At 33.2% G+C, this 22,276-nt stretch overlaps 2 protein-coding genes across 5 annotated transcripts; one reads left to right on the forward strand and one right to left on the reverse strand.

Moving 5' to 3' along the window:
- The first annotated feature begins 495 nt into the window (after positions 1-495).
- Positions 496-3,734, forward strand: LOC114389132 (cytochrome b561 and DOMON domain-containing protein At3g61750-like). 2 transcript variants are annotated; one of them, XM_028349736.1, is made up of 5 exons: positions 496-1,116; positions 1,524-1,917; positions 2,305-2,591; positions 2,852-3,151; positions 3,280-3,379. In XM_028349736.1, exons 1-4 carry the CDS (start codon positions 892-894, stop codon positions 3,149-3,151), a joined length of 1,206 nt encoding a protein of 401 aa, XP_028205537.1. In that variant the 5' UTR covers positions 496-891; the 3' UTR covers positions 3,280-3,379. The 2 variants fall into 2 exon arrangements, with proteins under 2 accessions (XP_028205537.1, XP_028205536.1); XM_028349735.1 differs by having other exon boundaries at positions 498-1,116; positions 2,852-3,143; positions 3,280-3,734.
- Positions 3,735-4,358: 624 nt separating this feature from the next.
- LOC114389131 (protein TSS-like) lies at positions 4,359-21,299 on the reverse strand. 3 transcript variants are annotated; one of them, XM_028349733.1, is made up of 26 exons: positions 21,043-21,299; positions 20,822-20,891; positions 20,164-20,222; positions 19,348-19,440; positions 18,349-18,421; positions 17,921-18,205; positions 17,763-17,830; positions 17,555-17,686; positions 14,559-14,600; positions 13,861-14,385; positions 13,600-13,760; positions 12,587-13,103; positions 12,440-12,502; positions 12,244-12,345; positions 11,578-11,892; positions 11,070-11,162; positions 10,864-10,965; positions 10,639-10,743; positions 10,072-10,205; positions 9,582-9,765; positions 9,022-9,153; positions 8,632-8,744; positions 7,980-8,061; positions 4,936-7,208; positions 4,736-4,789; positions 4,359-4,570 (listed from the first exon to the last, which is right to left on the reverse strand). In XM_028349733.1, the coding sequence occupies exons 1-24, from the start codon at positions 21,259-21,261 to the stop codon at positions 5,112-5,114; spliced, it is 5,766 nt and encodes a 1,921-aa protein (XP_028205534.1). In that variant the 5' UTR covers positions 21,262-21,299; the 3' UTR covers positions 4,359-4,570; positions 4,736-4,789; positions 4,936-5,111. The 3 variants fall into 3 exon arrangements, with proteins under 3 accessions (XP_028205534.1, XP_028205533.1, XP_028205535.1); XM_028349732.1 differs by having other exon boundaries at positions 4,359-4,577; XM_028349734.1 differs by having other exon boundaries at positions 4,359-4,577; positions 20,822-20,928.
- Between the last annotated feature and the right edge of the window lie 977 nt (positions 21,300-22,276).

Below are 22,276 nucleotides of genomic sequence, written 5' to 3' on the forward strand. Positions count from 1 at the left end.
TTTGGGGATACTCATATACATATATCATAATTCGTTGTTATAAAAAACCAAAACGACAAAAATAATTGAAGAATATTGACGGGTAACAATACCATTATTGAATATTGACCACTCATCTTGTCTGGCTGCAAATAAAATCATCATATGCGCCAAAATTAATTTAATAAAGAGAAATTCCAATTAAAAAAATAAGTATTAAGTCAATAACATATATACATTTTTTTTTTTACTTTTGTGGGTAAGATCAGCTTTTATTCTATTAATTTATGACTAAAAGTTTAAGGAAATTGAGTTTTAAGAGTTCATTAGAATTAGGACAAATCTTAGATTTAAAATGTACTTACAAAAAGATATTTACATATTATTGAACAAGATATTAACAACACAGTAGAAACAGAAATTCAACCCATGTTCTTTTTAGATGAGAGTTCATTATTTACCAACTCCTAAACTTTTATTTATGCCGTAGTTCAAGTTGCTAGAAGACTATTTGGGCAGAACAAGCAGTCCCGTTGTTTAGAAATTGCAGTTTTATGTTCCATTATTACTTCCATTCTTGTGATTGAAAGTATTAAACACTTGAACGTGTAACATTGGAGAATGAATAAATATGGAAAATGATGTCTTAACAGGAAGAAAAAAAAATGTTTTGAGGTAGAGAAACAAATGATGCTTGATATTGAGTTCTCAAGAATATAACAGAGTGATGATTACCTATTTGTACCAACCACTAAACCCCACAACAACCACCGAACTTTAATCTTCAAACGCAAGAGACTTAATCATCTCTCAAGTCTTTGCTTCCTTGCTAGGTCTTCCTATTCACATTTCCTTCTCTTTTTAGTGAGTTTTGTTATTATTCTTGGATCTCACTTAACCAAGTGTCTATGAATGGCAAATAGTAGATCTTGGACTCAAACATGGCCATGTTTTGTCAAGCTAGGTGTTCTGAATCTTGTCTTGGTTTTCAAAATCACAGCATTGGGGGATGTCAGTGGAAGTGTTACAGCAGAAAACACTTGCAAGAACACAAATTATCAAAGTTTTCTCCCTCCACCGTACCAGAATATGTCCCAAATGATATGCACACCTGTATGGCACACCTATGAATTGAGGGTAAGTTCATTTTGTTGTTTCCTTGTGGGGGTTCTAGTTTAGTTCACTTTGATCTAGTTCAGGTTGGCCTCATTTGTTATGCAAGTACAAAAAATTTGTACATCATGAGCTGTTGTTGTTTCTTAGACAACCAAACCAAATCTAAAATCTAGCAAGAAACTTTTTGTTTTGTTAATTTGTGAACGGAGCCCTGGCACAACGGTAAAGTTGTGCCTTAGTGACCGGTTGGTCATGGACTTGAATCCAGAAATAGTCTCTTTGCATATGTAGACAGCTTACAATTACCCTCCCTGTAGCTTCGCTGAGCGAAGAGCCTCTAGCATTAGGGTATGTTAGTATTTAATTTGTGAATGACTTGGTTGTCTCTTTACAATCTAATTAGTTTAGTAGTGATCTTTTTATTGCAGTATTTCCAGAATGGTGATACAACAACTATCATATTATCTGCTCCCTACACAATAGGGTGGGTAGGAATTGGATTTTCTAGAGATGGAATGATGGTTGGTTCCAGTGCAATGGTGGGATGGATTACCAAACATGGTCATGCAAACATGAAGCAATTTTACCTAAGGGGTAGGAAGTCATCAGAAGTCAAAATAGACAAAGGTGAACTCCCCCTCAATAATATCCCTTCGGCTGTGGCGACTAATGGAGCTGAAATTCATATGGCATTTCAGTTGCAGATGACAACCCCATTTCAGAAACAACCAATTTTGTTGGCTTTTGGTAGCAAATATCCACAGAACCACCACCTCTCCAAGCATGAAGACAAAACAGCTATTGTGTTTGACTTCTCTGCAGGTCTAAACCAATTCTCAATTACTCTAACAGCAGTTCAGCAGATATGTCATTTTATAATTTGTTGCACATAGTGAAAGCTATTTTCAATTCCAAAATCCAAACGAATTTTTTAAGAAACATAATTCTCTTCAGCTCCTTTTAGCAAAATTTCACTTCAGTGAAACACATGATGGTACTATACTACTATAGAATCATATATTAATTTAACAAAATTACTCAGCAATTAAAACAGGAAATGATCTTTTATTTGGAGGATCTAAACTTGAATTAGTCCATATTTTAATCCAACAAAATTTACACACGTCTTATTCATATATAACTGCATGATGGCATTTTATGATGTATAACTTTTTGAGAGCAGAAACTTGATCAACTATACTTTGACAGGTTCTACGGGTCCTGTATCCCGTGAATTGATTCAGATGAGGACGAACCATGGAATTTTGGCTATAATAGGGTGGGGTCTAATCCTGCCTGTAGGGGCTATTATTGCTAGATATTTCAGGCACAAGGATCCCTTATGGTTCTATCTCCATGCAATCATTCAGTTTGTAGGATTCACATTTGGGCTTGGTACAGTAATTCTTGGATTACAACTCTATTCCAAAATGCAAGTCCATATACCAGCTCACAGAGGCATAGGCATCTTTGCTCTGGTACTAAGTATTCTTCAGGTTTGTCACTGGCCAATAAGCATAATATGTTTCAGTATAAAAATTTACTGCGTTTTTAGTCACTATAATTACCAGAAGTGATGTGATTTTAGTCTTTCATTGTGGACTAAAAGCACGTATTTCTGAGTAAATGTAAAGATTAAAAATGTATTCAATTTTAATAGAGACAAAACTGATATTTCGAAATATTTTGAGGGATAAAAACTTATTTTATTCATGTCTGATGAGTACAATTTGAACTGATTTTATGCTAAATTCAGGTGTTGGCACTCTTCTTGAGACCAAACAAGGATTCCAAGATTCGAAAATTTTGGAATTGGTACCACAGTTGGTTTGGAAGGATGGCACTTGTATTTGCAGCCATTAACATAGTGTTGGGGATGCAAGCTGCGGGGGCAGGAAGTGATTGGAAGATAGGCTACGGATTCGTTTTTGGCATTATGGTTGTTGCGGCTATTGTTCTTGAAATATTGGCTTATTTGAAAAGATCAGAGATGCGTTCTCTACCTCCTAACTTCCAATTGGATCCTGTTGGAGGAGCTACATTTCCAAGTAAATGAGTAATCAAGCACTTTCTTTCCTTTTTCATTCCCTTTTTTATATCATCTGTTCAGTGAAAATGGTGCTCAAAAGCAAAATGTTTTCAGTTCTATCTATATGTTATTCTTATACCACTTTGATGAAGCAGGGGGAATGTGATTGCTGCTTGTTTTGCACTTCCACAAGCGTTGTCAATTGTTCCATTAAACAACCAGCCCATGTTAAATCACAATCTGGTTCAAGTTTGTGTTATGGGCATATCATTTGAATTCTTTTTGGCATGTTCCTTGGTGCCATTTCTGGGTGTACATATAGGTGGAAATGCGAATATAAACCAGCTAGAAGTTGCCAAGTTGGACAATCCATGCTTGGCCTTCTCACTCAACTTCACGAGATTGAATTCTTTTTTATTGCTTTTTTCTTCATAGGGTTTCTGTTGCTTGGTCAAGAATGTAAATTACGATTCATATGAGCTTATTTACAGTTACATTTTTGTAATTCGTAGCTCCTTTTTTCTTTTCTGGAGATGTATGTATTGGAATTTAAAAATAATACTGTTTTTGGTTGAGTGACAAGATTACATCCATTCACCTCCTTCTTCAAGACGGTTAGCCCTCTCTCTGATTTGACAGGAACACACAAAGTTCGTCGCGTTACCAGCTGTAATACAATTTGCTAAAGATTTTCAATTTGATTCAGTGAAACCTTTAAAATCAATCAATAATTTGATATAAAGTTGTGCGCTCAATTAGTCGGTCACTTACAAAGATCAAACCTAAAATAAGTTTAAAATACCTGGTTTAAAGATTGACAGCTATTATAAATCAAAACAAACTTATAATTAGAGGTTATCTAATGCCATTATAAAAAATTATTAGGGACCGAATTTTCCTTTGATTTTTGTAACACCTTAATTTCATACTTATAAATTTTATCGTACATATCAGGAGTACGAAGCAATTTGACGTGTACACTCCTACGTACCCACTCGTGCATATAATATACTCACAAGTCACAATGAAGAATCTATACGCACCTCAAGTAATATTAGGAAGTTAGTAGTTACCTTGACTGTCCTTGAGAATCAACATACTGAGTGATAGGCTAAACTTTTGGCTTTATGTATTTAAGGAAATAATGATTTTCATTAATGTAACGCTCGTTCACATTATTTCGATTTTAACAATTAAATATCAACTCAATCAACAACAAAAAAAAAAACCACTATTACCTAACTAACAACATATTAAGAAAGTAAGAAAGTATATACAATTAAACAAAATTAATTATCAAAGCCATTGATAATGTTGTTACAAAAAAAATAATAATTAGAACTATCCATCAGTCCCGTAATTCATATCAAAATTGTCTAACTACGTAGAGAACCAAATTTTCACCTTGAAGGTACCTCAGAAACCCCGAAACTGACTGCGATGAACCTGCAGACTGAGCAAGAGATTAGCATGAATGCTGCTCCACAGGAAACTTCGTATATAAGCAAAACCAAAAAAATGGGTTTCAGAGCGTTCCAGAAACATAAAACTGTAACTTCTGCGGAAAAGGAAGCAATTAAAAAGCTCTAACTTTTGCCGGTGAAATAATACCTTATATTGATGAATAAAAACCTCCAATCCTCCATCTTAAATAGAGACATATATCTGCAATATTTCATGAAATTGAATGATTAGATAGTCAAATCTGATTTGCATGGTCAAAAGGGTTCATTGATTCATAGTTTCTTCAAATTTCAAATATATAAAGTTAACTTTCAGCAGATATAAAGATATGGAAGTGGAAGACCTACCAGAAACCTCCCAAAAGATAGTGCAGCTATAAAACTTGAGCTGATACAACAGGGCATTTTGTAATTCAATTCCAGAAATGATCGAAATACCACATCTCTCTTGTTCAAAATTATGAGATCTTCTTTACCCACAATAATTCTGCTACTTTTCATTAGTAACAACAAAGAACTGTGGATTATGAAGTAGCTGTACAATCCTTACTTGAAGACAAATTCATAGACTTGGGAGCATGACTTCCTCTAACCACACGGTTATAAATAACCTTAAATGACTGTGAGCCATTAGGTCGAGTAAGCAAACTTATTGGCATTCTCAGAGTCTGCTTTCGATTTCTTCTTCCCCGAAACAAAATGCTAAAGGTTTTCTCACCATCCATGTTAGTTCCACTACTGCTAGAGTTGCCATTTGAAGCAATGTTTTGATGTTGCTTGTTCCCAGCATTTTCAGACCCGTGAAAATTCATATTACCATTTTCTTTTATACTTTCTGAACCAGATCTCACTGCTTCATCTTCACTTATCTCTGATGATAAAGTTTTTACCACTTGATTGGAATCCCCAATATTATCAATGTCCTCAGGAAGAACTGAAGCCGAACTTGGACTTTCCAAACCATGACACAGAGCTTGTGACTCTGAAATGGGATCAGGGATTGGTTCAACAATAGGTACTGGAAGAGGAAATTCTACAGGATGACAACCAGGCCAAACAGCACTGGGACCAAACTTAGATATTGTGGGGTTCAAATATGTGAAGTGATTGGCATGAAAGGCACTGTTAGTGACTGGAAAGTTGCTAGGCGATACTGATTGAGGTTGAGTAAAAGGAGGATACATAAATGGCAGTGGTTGCATCATGTTTGGTGTTGTTGGAGGTGATGGATATGCATGGTGTGGAGAGGAGCACATTGGGGCAACTGCGGGTAGCACAGTAGTAGGTCCAGGATGAACATTCATGTTTACTGGCCAGGGGCCAATTGCAGGAACTGCTCTAGGACCAGAAGGAAGAGTCATATTCATGGCAATTGGTGCAGCACGTGCAATGGCAGGTGATGGGTTGAATGGAGCTGCAGATGCAGACAATTTCTTATATGGGATGCCCCCGGTACGAATCTGACTTGATGGTGATACATTGACCCTTAAATCCTCACCACCCTGAGAAATGGGATTTGTATTGGCACTAGGTTCTAAACTGCCAGATGAATTACTTGTATCAAGTTCTTGCTTGTAAGAATCCACATGATCATCTACTGCATGAATCAATATGCTGCTATCAACTGCTCCTTGAGCCTCAACATCTCCCGATTGCCCCTCAGCACTCATACAATTATCTTGCACAGCAACAATCAACTCAGTTTCTTCTTTCCCCTCAATAGCCACTCCAGTATCATCCAGTGAATCATCTACAGAATCTGATAAAGAATCATTATTCTTCTCTTTAACTGTATCATTTACCTCTATCAGGGTTGGATCAACATCAACATTTCTATTAGCTTCAACTTCCTCTTCGTGTTTTCCACTATCATGTTCACTGCTAACAGAAATCTCACTTTGAGGATTATAGACCTGAAACTTGGAGATTGTCCCAGGAGGAGCTAAGGCCACTTCCTTGTATGAAGGAGACTTTCCGAGACTAACTTTAGAATTCTTAACTGGATTAGCATCAATTGGATCAGGTTCTGGAAGAGAACTGAGCAGCTTATCCCCATTTTCTAATGTCTCATTTGCACAAGGCTTTGAAGTTGAGGGCATGGACTTGACCCTGTATGTAACAGCTTTGACTACTTTCCTTCCAAATTTATTGCCTTGGGTGATGTTTGTAGTATGATCATCTGTATAACTCCCATGGGAAATTGTTCGTTTCTTCAAGAAATAATACCTACTATTCGGATTAGGACTCCTTACAAAAGGAGATTCTGTGCCAACTTCCACATTCTTGTGATAACTATAAACTTTGCCAAGTGCTGCCCGTCTCTGCTTCAGTCTCCGGCCATATGAGCCAGCTGATCTTGGTCTTTGAACTGATTGCCATCCATCCTCTCCTTCAGCATGTGCTTCAGAGAAGATTTCATCATAAATTTGTAGCTTTTCATCCGATATTTGCTTTAAAATAGCTTGTTCCAAATCAGGTCCAGAGTTGCTCTCCTGCTCAGAATCTGCACTACCTACTGGTTCGGATATTTGTACCTCTTCATCTGAAGCCTCTTTTGGAATTTCTTTTGAAGATTCATCAGAACTTGACATGCCAGTATTCTGGTAAGATGTTGCTCTCACCTGCCCAATATTAAAAAATTAATTATATATGCATGTGTGTATGTCTATGTATGTATATTTACACCCCAGGAGATGTGAATGTAGGCGGCAGCACAAGTAGCCAGTTCTCACAATGATATAAAGACTAACAGTTCCGCGACAAGAAATAATTGTTCCATTAGGTATATGATCTCCCAATTACTTCTTTTCCTTCTTATAACAGACTGGATTAATCTTGAAGATCATTCTGTATTTATTGAAAATTACATTTTATAAGAGAACAAAGAGAATATGAAAATAGAGAAGATGATTTAGTTGGACCTTACAAATTACAATGTCACCCTTTATCACTACTCTATTGCCTTTATCAACTCATTCTGTACATTATTATTTTTCAAAAACTGGGTAGCTGACCAGATTTACAATTAAGGATTATTGGTGCCTGCATCTCAGTATCTCACAAAGTAAAAAGCAATGCTTAGAGCAGAGAAAGAGATCTTATGACCCAGATGACAAATACTCTGGTTCATTTGATCTTAAAGCTTAAGAATATTTATCAATAGTCAAGCCATAATAAAATACCCTTTAGAGGGGTTCAAGTTAAACAAAGGCAACCAACAGTTCCATAATCAAATCCTGATAATGCCCTAGTCAAACCCTTGCAGCTATATCAAAAGACATATATAACCGACTGTTGGCAATGGTAATCAATAATCAGGCACTGTTTTATAACTGTTTGAAGACTCAAACTGATGAATTGAACTTATCAAGACCAGTAAATCAGCAGCATACCTTTGTTATCTGGCTTCTTCTCTTTGCTGCTGCATCTCTCCCTTTAGTATTAGGATTAATGTAGTCAAGCAAATCTGACACACTGGAAAATTCAATGAAGATAAAAACAAATCATTACAAAAGGTATCTATAACTGTATCATATGAATATCTCAATATGTACAAAATATCAATATTGACAAGTGAATAGGATAATATATCACTCTATGAACCATAGACAGTTAGACACATAAAATAGTTGTGTCTGTTTCAGGCACGTGACTCTATGGGCCACATACAAATTAAATTTTGCTCTGTAGCAGTTTCTATGACTGTACAGTGTCCATGTCTATTGTCTTATGAAATGTCCATGATTGCATAAAAAGTACAGAAAAAAATTCTTTATAAGTCAACAAAATTGAGAGCAGTTCATACAAGCCATAAGAACATCCAGGCAACTGTATTGAAAACTGTCATCAACAGCAGACCTCAAAGGGTGTAACAACCACGACCTTTCATACAAAAATTACATAATACAATTTCTAATATGATAATTTAAGAGAGTTGCTCCTTAAAAGACACCAAATAAAATATGCATGAGAGAAGTTTTTCCTGATGCAACAATTAGCCAATGAAGTATCAGATCCACATTGCCAAGGTTAATTTTACCATACCTAAGATGGCCTTTGCTGGCTATTGATGCATCAGGTTTTCGAGTACCATTTCGAGCAGCTTCTTGCTGTTCAAAAGCCTTGGATTCAAAATACTCAAGCCAAGCCGCAGCATCCTGCCAAATTTATAAAAAAAAGTAAATAAATAAAAAAAACTATAGATTATGCAAACAGTTATAATTCCTCATCATTTTTTTAAGAAAAAGACAAATTGAGACTAGAGTGCCAATATATATAACCATAACGATGTTACAAATCATTTAAACGCTATTTTACAACATTATGTGAGACTATATTACTTATAATTACAAAGTTTTGTGTCGCTGCCTAAGCCTTTTATTCAAAACCAATGAGTGTTTTCAGCACAAAGAACATACTATTGTGACAGTATACCTGTGTGCGCAAGTCATCGGAGCCAAGTTTTGCCCGCAGAATTTGCAAAGTTGTTTGCTCATGCTGGACACTCAATGGATATGCTTCCATCAATGAGAGTGCTATTGCTATTGCATGATAACTTGCAGCTGTCTGCAGAGGATGATCCAAGAAGATGCAAGTGTTTAAGTGTTATAACAAAGATGAGAAGTTTCATTAAACATATAAATCAATCCCATAGGTTCCTATTATTTTAGTAACTTCTTTACGATCTGATTCAGTTTTTTTATGAATTCAAATCAATACAATAATTATAACATGTACTGAAAATATCATCCTTTAATATTAAAGCAAAACCAACATTTTTTATCCAACTAGCTAACAAATTTTTAAATTATCTACCATTTAATCTCACTATTTATTTATTTTGCCAGGGGTATACCACACTAATTCATATGGATCCCACTGTCGACAATTCCTTGTTAACAATCATTCAAAAGAGAATTTATGTACAACATTTTGCATAAAGAATCATATAACTTCATAATTTGGCAAAATCAAAAAAATGAATAAAATAAAACCTGAATATGATCTGCACCAAGTAATCTTTGGTTGCACTTTAAAGCTTTGTGAAGATATCGGAGAGCAACATGTACATTTCCCAGACCTTCTTCCATCATAGCCACATTAATGTAAGTAGCAGCAGTGTTTGGATGAGATGGGCCACATGTTAGATGCAGAAGATATAAAGCACGCTTCACATACCTGATTGTAGATCCAAGTAATAAAACGCTAAATCAGAAGAAAAATTAAAATGAACTAATCAATATTTCAAAACCTATCTTTACACTGTGTTAATCAATACATAAATTTCTGTTAAGGAGGAAAAAGAAAATCTACATTGTCCCATCACATAGAAAACAAATTTGTAAACTTTATTTTCTCTCTGAATAAATTCTTCATTTTCAAATTAACAATTAAGCAAGTATTATATTAATTCAAAAACCAAATTAAACTTTAAAAACTCAAGAAAAATTATACATCACTATATTGCACAAGAGCAAAACATACTTCAGAGCCAGCTCTGTGTGTTGAAGTCTGTAATAGAAAACAGCAAGATCCCCATAGCTCTTCATGGTATCAGGATGATCCAGACCTAACTCCCTCTCGTTGATATCCAAAGCTTTTTGTTGATAAATGGTAGCCTGCGATTTAAGTAAAAAACTTGATGAATTGAAATCAAATCCAGAAACTTTACTAAATCTAAAAGAGAAAAGATATTTTGGCATAGGTGCAAATAAACAATGGCTGAAATATTTAATTAAAATGCCTATTTCATAAAACAATAACAAACAAGCCTTATCCCATTGGATGGTGTCAATAACATGGACCAAACAATGTCATTGACCATTGGGCACTATTAAAAACCAAATTACATGGAGCCAGGTCCTTTTAAAGGTTTCACCAGTAGTTTGCTCTGGACTTTACTCTTTCTCTACTTTTAATTGAATTATCTTCCATTTGATAAAATTTCAACAGAATGTCGAATTTTTTTATTGGTGAATATAATTATGTAAATAATGGTTTCTGATGAAACAATGTCCACCACTACCAAAACATAAATGAGACAAATAAGACCTGATTGAAGTCTCCAGTATGATATAAAACTACAGCAAGGAGGCTGTAGGCTCCCGCTGTCATCCGATGATAGGGACCACAAACTGCTACCAGCTTAGCAAGAGCCTGTCACCAACGAATTATAGCAGATATCAAACGACAATTCTGAAATGAAAGGTGTAGACTGTTGAAAAACCTTGTCGACACTTTGAAGATTTCCAAACAAAGGGTTCTGGACGTAGATACCTTTGTGCCATAGGTAACTGCATCCTCAAGCTTTCCCTTGTCTAAAGCAGTTTTGGATGACTCTAGGAGCTGCCTTCCATCTGCAGATGAGCATGCTGCTTGCTGCAACGTATCAGCATGAGCATTATGTATAAAGTTTGGATTTATTCAATCAACTTCAAAGAAATATGCAAGAAAACCTATGATCAACATGTCTTGTTTGTTACCTTGTGAACAGGGACCAAGCTGACAATATCAGATTTTTGAAAGGGAATTGGGGAATCCATATCAAAATCCCTTGGAACAAGCTCAATTCCCACCTAACACAGAAAGTGATGATAAGAAACAAACTGTCAATGAGAGAGACAGAAAGAGTTTGCTGAATTTAAGACAAGAGTCTTATGAACCACTTCATATGAGAAGTGAATACAGTTATGTGGATAAGGTCATCTAGGTAGCATATGAGTATGTAAAATTCTCAAGCACCATATAGCTACTTGAGCCTACTTCAACTTCACAAAGAAGGTTAAACTGAAACCCATACTTCCATAGATGTCAACAGTGACAATATTCAAGCAGAAAATTCAGTTCATAAAAATTAGTCAAATAAATTCCTAGAAAATAGGACTTAAAAAAATATACAAATGCATGGCACTATAACAACACAATCTATTGTGCAAGAGCAAGATACTACAGGAACATTGGATTCTATTGACTACTTTTAGACTCCATTACCTTGTGACACAAGCCACGTAAAATTGCAAATTTTTTCACGTCCTTGTAATTCAACTTGTTAAGATCCCAATCAAATCGCTTCTTCAAAAACAACTCTAGCCATTTCCACACCAATGGGTGAACTTCACGTGATTTATCTGATTCTCTATTTTCAGGAACACCAAGCAGCAAATTCAATGCACCAGCAATTGATGAAGCCATTTTCTCCTTGTCAACAGCAGAAATTACTGCCCGCAGGATGTGCTTAAAAGCTCGAACTATCATCTCATGAATACAAAGTGATTGGACATGTGAAAGCTTTTCTGAAAGCTTGACCTATCAAGAAAAGTAAAAGGCAAATATCAGTAGTCCTGAAAAATATTAATAAATGATTCTAAACCTAAGACACAAAATCCCTCTCACAATGTTCTAATAAGATGTGTGGCAGACTTGAAGAGTAAAAGCAGAAACTTCAATGCAAATAGAAAGGGTCATATTTCCAGAACTAGTAAACCTATGATATATTGATGAAACAATAACAATTGAATTTCATGAACTTGGACTGTGGAAGAAGTTTGGGAACAGAACAAAAAATTCAACAACAAAGAGGACAGTAAGGACAGAAAAGATGGCTTCCTATTAAAGATGTTCACAGCTGAATAAAGTGAATTAGTTTAGAGCACTGACAACATGTCCAAGAGAATGCATTCGTAGACCCCGAGTATGCATAAAATCAGTTAGAGTGCGTCCATCAACTGGTGAGAGTTCCAATGAGCCAAAATCGGCTACCTGTATTCCACAATTAAGACTATAATAAAGATCACAAAAGTCATATTAACCAAAAGCCTTGCAAACAATCAACCAAATAAAATTCCATCCTTACCAATTTTGGGAGAGCAACGTCTGTGTAATATTTTCGAGATAACTCAATCAAATCATGCATAGACTGTTAATCACAAGACATGATTTGGTTCAGACACTTTCACTGTTATAAAACTTGAAAGTACTTCATTACACTTAGAAGGCTTACCTTGCAGTGAAGTCCAGTTCCCGATTCTTTTAATCGGGTAAAAGCTTCATCAGATAGCATCCCTTTCAGAACAAGCTCATTCTCAGCTTCTGTAGTTTCATGTTGGGATTCAATAGAGGGCAATGGAGAGCTTTCAGCCTCACGATTAAACTTTGAATATTCAGTTGCAGAATTATTATTGCTTGAATCAGATTTCTTTTTATAATTCTTTAGGGCTTTAAGGGGTTTCCCAAGACCCTCAACCTTCATTTCATTCTTAGCCTTCTCCGATGATGGTTTCTTATCTTTTTCTGTATTATTTTGGTCTTGCAAATGTTGTACCCAGCAAGCTCCAAGTTCCCATCTTACAAAATAGTCAATACCTGGTTCTTCTTCCTCAAGCTTAGCAAGATTTTCTTTAATCAGCTTCTCCACAAAAGCATGAGAAGCACCAAGCTCTTCACTCTCAAACGTTTGTATCTGAGACACTGGTTTATTGTTTTCTGGTGAAGTTGTGTTGTGAAGAAGTAATCTCAGACTGCAAGGCACAAGAAACAACGTCATGTGATGAACAAGAATTTGATCAACCACAAGAAGTTGAAACAGCAACTATAAAGTAAGAAAGAACATCTAGAAACAGATTCAAAATTAAAAAATAACTAGGAAATAAAAGCCATAAAATCTAGAACCAAAACATAAGTGATCAAAATCTTCTACGAGTACAACTCACACTAACAAAATGAAAAAAACAATTAATATATATCTAAAAATAATGCAAGATCAAAACTTCATCAAAAGAAACAAAGAAACTTCCAACATAAATTCATGTTACGAAAAAATGTCAAAACTATACAAGGTTTCATTCAAAAACATTATTCCCACTCATGTCATAGATCAAGTTAATAAAAATTGCAATACTATAAAAGGGAGAGTGAAAGAGGGCAGGACCACAGGAGAGAGCACAACAAACTGATATGAATAATATGAAAAGTTATAAACTAGTGAAAGTGTGTAACGTGGAAGGATTCAGGAACCTGTTAATATTGAGTGCGTTGGCACCACCCTCTGGCTGATCAAACAATTCAATATTTTGTTGAGATGGAGAGTCAACATTTTCATTAACTCCTCCCTCAACTTTCACAACGACCACATAACCACAATATCTTACATTAATTACACCTAAAGTGGTAATATCCTGCGCATAAAATGTGAAGCATTTGTCATTTCCATGAAAGGAAAAGAAGCAACCCTAAATGACCAATTAAATCCATCTTATCTATATAAAAATACCATACATGGGCAGCAGTATTTTCATCAGCAGTGATTCCTTTCATTAGATTTCGTTCTAGTAGATCCTTTTGATTCACTCCAGTAGCTTCAACTCCGTCAATTTTAGTATCAATCTTACAGCTTGCAACAGAACCATCTTTCAAGACGTTGATATTCAAGTCACCCACTCTCTCAGTGTAAATAATATTATTTTCTACAACTGAGCAGCTAAAATTCGGCTCTTCCATAACATGTTTAATGGCCTTTATTGCTCTGAAAATGGCAACATCGACAAACAGGCTGTGCAGAAGAAATGCTTTTCTATCACGAACTTGTCTTTCTTCCGCTGTCTTGCAAGGCATGGATGCAATAAATGAAAACTCATTAGCCCAAGGAACCAAATCATACTTTCCGTCTCTTCCAAGACCACCCCCATTCCCTCCCCACATTTCATCCTCCACGGGAAGAGGAGGAAAATATGAGGGTGATTGTGCAGCAACAGGAGGAACAAGCCACGTGTTGGCTCTGAAGCCATATGGGAGATTCCCAAACTGAAGACAAAAAAATGGGGCAGAGAGCACAAATAAATACAATGTTGACGACAGTGAACAAGATTTACATGGAACAATAGAAGTCAAACATGTTCTCTGGTTCTTTTTGTTAGTTATACCAAATTTTGTGCAATGAATAAAAAATGAAGACGAGCCAAAAAGTTTCCCAATACCTTGTTACGTTCTGAAAATGCCTTCAAGAGATCATCGAAAGCCTGAAATTAAAGAGTAAAATTGTAAATTTTAATGAGTTATGACTAACGTAAAGCACATTAAACATATAGTACCGTCAATGGGAATGTTGAAACTGGGAACTTGAAATTTCATCTTATTGCACATCTATACCTTTTCTTGGTCTCCCATACTTTATTGAATATCAAATTCTAAACATACAATAAACTAATAGCAACATACTTTCTTACACATTCTTTTAAAAACAGTTTTTATCATTAGCTAGAATCACTACATTGTGAGTCTCATTCCTTATCTAATGAACTCTACTCATGATTTTATGATTTTCAATAAATCTTAACCAATAACAAAATGTATATTAGAAAGAATGTTTTAAAGAATGTATTCTTAACATTCATCTTAAACTATTAATGAGTTTCCTAAGTTAATCCAAATTTCTCTCTAAATTGGCAATGTAACTTATAACTAATAATGATTTGTGATTGATTGACATTGTCAATACATAATATTTTTTCACTTAGAAGTAGCATATTACGCTCATGTAGCAGGGTAAAAAAAATACATTCAGCCAAGAAAACCCATACTAAACTTATAAATTATTTAATAAATCAGACAAAATTATTTATCATTTAATTATATTAACATATATTAATAAACTTTTTTTATTCATAGAAATTGAACATGGTACCACAAAGTTTACAACACTCACATACAGTACAGTGCTCTCCCTTGTTATAATATTAATAAGCTAATGGTGACTTATAGCTGCTGCAAAATAATCTAACCAGATTCATTCAGAATTTCAGTAGCGGCATATATTAAAAGATTATTATTAGAGAAACGATTGTTTGAACACCATTTTTTTATTGATTGAAATTTATTAAAAATAATAATAATTCATATGTCTCACTACTTAAGTACTTATTTAATCAGCATCACTCCTAATTTTATGATTTTTAATAAATTTTAACCAATAATAAATAATGTATCGCTAACACTCCTCTTATTATTTTCATATCGACCAGCTATTTCAAATCATTTCACCTCATTTTTTTCTATGGCTCTTTTCATTTCTCATGACATGGTAATCACTTTTTCTGTCTTCCTTTATTTTTTTCTTTTTATCTCTTTTTCGTTCCACACTCATTCACCCGAAAATGGTATGTATGTTCACCATTTTCCTACGTTAAACTCCTTCTCCTTCAATCTTAAAAATAAATGAAAATAAAAAATGTACATAAATATTTTATCTTTAAACAGATTTTTTTTTTCAAAATTTCATGAAGCAACTGAGAAGTGCAAGCATGTTGGATTTAACAGTTTTTTCATATTTTTATTTTAGAAAATTTTAAATTAGGAAAAGAAAATACCACACACGCTACCTATCTTGCTTTACAGAGAACTGACAAATTTCCTTTTGTACAAATGAAAATTTTGAGAGATAAAAGCAACACAAATAATTTTTTTAAGCTTGATTACACTTTTAAAGTTGACCGTGTATGAATTTGATTTTTTAACTTTTTACTCAATTAAGTATCTTTATTTTTAAAATTAAGTAATTTTGATATTTTCATTATTTTTCTTTTACGTAAGACCTTCACATCAAATTTTATCTTCCTTATATCCCAATTTCATATTCTATAAACTCTTTCAAATTTCATTAAGTTTTCACTTTTAAAATTGTTTCAAATCACAATTAATTATAAACTCTTAAATAATTAAATAGAAAATAAGAATTTCAGATAAAAAAATAATGAAAAATAAAATTTATTTAATTTTAAAATTAGAAAAATTTAATTCATTAATAAAATTAAATAAATAAACCACATGTTATCCAAACTAAAATAAATAAATATGTAGTTAAATCTATTTTTTAAACATCAAATTGTATATTCACTACAACTAGTTTAAGCACAAAATAATTAAAATTCGAGTAAACTGTTATTTTAGTCTATAGAAGTGTATAACGCTGTCATATTATATTAGTCTTGAAACTAAGAAAATTGCAAATAAGTCATTCAAAGTGTAATTCATCAATTACAGTAGTTCAAGATTAAAAAAAAATTGTATGACTTAAGTTTTTTTTATCAGTTAATGTTAGTTATTAATTTTTGTTAGATTATTAATAAAGAGATCCGACCGACCATAGATCTCTAATTTCCTTCTTTTCTTTCTTCATTCAACTCTTAAACCTCAATCTATCACTTTAATGATACTATTAACCCGGGACCGATCCTGAAAACCATCAGGGGGCTAAAATTTGTGTAAAATTATCTATTAGTTTTACACATAATATAAAAATTAATTTTTATTTTAAATTATACAAAAAAAAAAATGCATGTAGATATTAATAACTTGGATTTTTTTTCCAGGTTCTGAAAGAGAATTTGGTCTCACAAACACAATTTTTGTAATGGTAAATATATTAAATAGCAAAATAAGTGCTTAACAAAAATTACATCTCCAAGGTTCTCACAGTATAGTCCCACGACAAAAACAAATACATCACAAACACAATAACAATCAAACAAAACTCACAGGAAAGAAAATAACAAACTCAAAATATAATAATAATTAAAAATGGTAAAATTATATAAATATGCTTATAATATAATGTTAATAATAATTGATGTTAATAATTAGTAAATAGATACATAAATAATAAGACTTATAATAATACATAACTTATAATTCGTTTAGGTAATAACAATTTAAGGAAATTCATAAAGATATCATTCATTTTTTTAGGATATCATTTATCAGATTTATTAATTGGTATATATTATTTATTTTATTTTTTAACTGGAAGTAGTATATATATTATTAATTAGTATATATATTTTTGTTAGAAGTGATAAAAAAAAGCAAAAAGAAAAACTTAAACAGTCATGTGGAGCTTTCATGAATAACACCCAAAGCTGAATGACTGATTCAGCATTTCCCATAATAAAAGAAAAGAAGGAAAAGGAGAACTTACATTATCAAAAGCTCTGCTAAGCTGTCTCAAGAGATCAACCAGATTATGGCACAGTATCCGCTGCTTCCCAACGCTGTAAAATCCCTTTCTGCATGCCTCAACGTGCACCACTTTCCCGTTACACACCTTCACCTGCACCACAACACACACACGCGCTCGTCAATTTACCTTCCTCACACGCGCCTTGCACAAAAACAAAAATCCTCACATCCAGCGAGAACAGATAATCCTCCTCCAAAATCTCCTCCACGCGCCTCCTCGAACCTCTCTTCACATCTGCATGCATCGTTTCGCACACTCCCTCATTCACATTTCACACATGCAAATGCCATTAATTAAAAACTGACAAAGAGACTAGTAGTGTACATTGGATTGGTGCAGTGAGGTGTGAGAGAGAGAAAAACTCGTAGAAGTTCTCCAGCTTAGGGCACGAGTGGCTTATCTCGCCTTCAATGTCCACCGTAGCCGCCGCCGCCTCCGCATCTTTCGCAGATTGCTTCGCCGGCGGCGCCTCAGGCTTGCCGGACTTCGGGACGGTGCCAGAATCATTCTTCGGCGGCGGCAGAGACGACGGACCGAAGCTCGTGGTGCAGGCGACGATGTCGAGGAGTCTTCGCACGTGCGCCACTGCTCGGTCTTCATCGTAATCCTCTGCGCGTGAAAAATTTAAGAAAACGAAGATGGGGAACAAGATGAACGGAACGACGTCGTAATGAATAGTTTTTTTTTCTTTTTTGTTTAAATAAAAAAAGAACGATATTAATATTAATTTATTAATAATAATATACTAGTACCTTCAACTAAAGTGAGGAGGCAGGGCTTCAGTGCGGACACGTCCACCGTGTCCTTCAGACGTGGCCCTCTTACCTGTATTGATAGAAAAAGGGTTTGGTTACGAAAATATAAATTTAAAATATAACTATTCATGGTTGTTAGATCAAGTTAAATACTTAAATATCATCAAAATAAGTTATTTGGACATATATTCAAGAATTTAATTTTCATTTAGAATTAATAAATGATAATTCGTGATTGAATGTTAATATATTTTAATTTAAACTTTATTTATATTTAATTATGATTTAATTTTAAAACTGATTTTTTTACACAAATTAAAAGGTAAATTACTTGAATTAGTCAAATATTGATTAATTATGAAATTATAATCTAACAGTTTTTTATATTACGTAAAATTAGTATGTATTTTTTTTTGTTATTTTACATAAATTGTGTGTGTTGTGATGCCATTCAATGCCGTGAAACCTTCACATAATTTAACCGATTAAGTTTTAAAAAGTAGATAGTTCAGTTTTCGATTCAATTTCAACAATATTTACAGAGCAAAAACTATGAGTTGTATTTTTATATTGAAATTCAAACTTGGACAATCCTATTTTTTTTTTCTAAAATTTATCTATGCATAATTCATTATTTGTTTTATACTTTTGGAAAAACAAAAAAAAAAGGTTGTCATTCACACTTTTATGAGGTCTACATTCATTTGTTGATTTTTGGATTGAATTCGTCACCTAATATTACCAAAACCAAATACCAAATGTACCGATTTCATTTTTGTGTTGTATGTTTATTGAGATGACTATCTTTGCTTTCTATTGGGTACCTATGTCTAAGCTTGTCAAAGAGAAATCAAACATGTTGACATTCAAAGTGCGTAAAGAAACCACGCAACTATAGTTCCAAATGGGTACAAAAAATACTTGAAAACTAGAAATTAAAATAATTTGAATTGTTATTTTATTAATTATTAATATTATTAATGGTATACAGTTTACCTCATGCGACAGGGAAAAATTTGTGATATAACACGTCTCCGTATTCACCGATAGAAGACGACGAACATCTATAATTCTGTCCGTTGATATTCCCTGCTTCAAAATTTATAAAATAAATAAACCATTTAAATTTGCACTTTGCATCAATTTATGTGAATAAAAAACAATAATAAAGTCGTGAGAGCTAGAACTTGGAAATGGAAATATATATAAAATAAAATAAAAAATACATCTTCAAAGTATATAAAAGTTTCCTAAATACAAGCCACACGTAATAGGATTAGATTTTCAAGCTGGATTTGTTGTTATCCTGAAAATCGATCAACACAATTATATTTTGTCAAAATGTTTATACTGAAAAATTGATATTTCAAAGCCAAACGCTAGTACTCAACGACATTATGCAACAAGTACACACATCCACGTGTGATACACGAAAATAAACCAGAGCAAGAACTCGTAGCACATTTTTAGAAACAGGACTTTTGGTGGTTGTTATGCCCCCACAACAGAGTAAATGATGGTAAGTTGAAACAATAGTTAAATATAGCTAATAAGAATTTTCAAATGGAAAAGTGAGCCAATGGTCGCCACTTATATGTAATCTTATAATTATAATAATAATCTACATGGTACAAAGTTCAGCACTGACAGGTAGTACAATCTTGAAATAAAAGATACTTATGAGAATCATAACAAAATGCAGACAAGTTTGTTGCCAATAACTAGTCAATGCACACAAAAAATAAGCATCCATGACAAGTAGTAAATTAACCCTTATTTCTCAATCCTTCTCCCTAAATAAACACAACAAACCTTCAGAACATGAGTTTCATCGAGGAGCTTCACAGTGATATCTATGACAACCGGAAGAACTACAAATCAGAAAAGAAAAACAATCAAGTTAATTAAACCACCTGTCCTATTTTAACAAGTTCTAAGAAAGTGTTTATATATGAATATGTTTGGATAAAGTTTCCATAGGCACTTGTAGAAGGAAAAAAATTAAGAAGATAAAATGAATTAAGTTTATCCCATAAGTTAAAATCAACTTACAGGATAAACTTCTCCAATAGACACTCAGAGGATAAGAAAAAAAATGAATTTATCTTATAAACTAAAAACAATTTATACACTTGAGTTTTTGGATAAGTTGAACAAGAGAGTTTCTATTAAAAAAAATTATAGAAGAATCATTCAGATATAGAATTTTACTACCCTATTCTTATACAACAATAAACTTTCTATAACCTCTTATAGAAAGACAAAAAAAAACAAGAAGATATAAAATGAATTAAGTTTATCCGATAAGTTAAAATCAATTTACGGGATAATTTTTTTCCAAGAGAAGGTAAAATGAATGGAGTTTCTTTTATAAAACTAAAATCAATGCACTTCAGCTTTTCGGATAAGGCGAACGAGAGAGCTTCTGTAAAAACGATAAGAAACACTAATAGATACAGAATTCCGTTACCCTTTTCTTCCTTCTTTTTCTTCTCTCCCTTGGGCTTTCCGCGACTGTTTCTTGGTGCCATTTTCCACTCCTTTTGGGGAATTGAAAAAAAAATAAAAATCAAAGTTCTGGCACCAAGTACACACAGAAGAAGCACAAGTTATTAATCAATTGAATACAACAGATTATTAAACATTATACATAAGGCAATCAAAATTCAGCATAGCTACAAGAGAATTTACCAAAGCAATATCAATATATATATAGATGCTTTTTATAGGACTTGGATGATTGGATAAGAGAGAAAAGAAGAAAAAAAAGACCCTTAATGCATTGTTGGGTATATAACCCAAAGATGTATTATGAAATAGATAGGTATAAAAATGAGGCAGAGAAAGAGGTTTCAGAGGGAGGAGGGAGCAGAATGAAGTGAAATGTTCATAAGAGAAGGTTGGTTTCATCCACTAGAAGGAGGAAGCAAAATGGCAGAGGGAAAGCAGAGATATAAGATGGGAGGTTTTGTATGATAAGGAAGGAAGGGCTGAGATTCAACGGTCAGAGTGATAAATTGGCATTTTATGGCAGCTTGCTTATACAGCTTAATTATCAATTTGCTCTCTCTGTATTATTATTTTTCTGTTCTAAAAAAAAGATTATTCAGTGAATAATATTTTTATTTTTATTTTTATTTTTTTGGGTGAATTTTAGTGAATAATAATCTACTGAAGGGTTTTTTATTTTGGATTTTGGGAATCCAGTAGCTGCGGCGTTTGGAAGAGGTCAAGAGGGGACCGCAGCATGGATAGGGTCCACAGTCTACGCTTTGTAAATTTCAATTCAGAACTTGGATAGCCTAAGATATTTTTTGTAACACTAAGATACATTTTTTTTTTACCATTTATAAATGCAAAGTATTTACTATTTTTTAACATGATTAATTTCCATAAGATAGCATAGTCTATGTTAGATAAAACATTGCATCCCGTCCAAGGAGAAACAATTTTCTCCAACCACATTTGGTGTCTGAGAAAGTAGAAAAAATATTAAAAACACATGAACATATTCTTTTGAATATATTTTTTATTGGTTAAAATTATTAAAAAAAACATAAGATTTTGTGGATTTTATATCGTATTTAATGACTTTTTTTCATCTGATTTTATAGTTTTAAATAAATTTTAATGCACAAGTAAGAGTGTTTTTAAGGAATATATTAAAAAATGTATTGTTAGTACTCTTTGAGTGGAAAAATATTTTAGAAAGCTTGAACCAAAATTCTTAACTAGTTTCCAAACACACACTTAATTGACCATATTAGATTTTTTTTAATTATGTTTTTTTCATACATGAAATTTGGTCTCAAATTTTATTGAAAAAATTCAGGTTCAATTCTACCAATATGTAATATTAGTACATAAGATGAAATTTGCATCAGAAATAGGGATTTTATTAATTTTTGCAACAAATTCTGAAGTA

Source organism: Glycine soja, chromosome 16, assembly GCF_004193775.1.
Source record: "Glycine soja cultivar W05 chromosome 16, ASM419377v2, whole genome shotgun sequence".
NCBI classification, from domain to species: Eukaryota; Viridiplantae; Streptophyta; class Magnoliopsida; order Fabales; family Fabaceae; genus Glycine; species Glycine soja.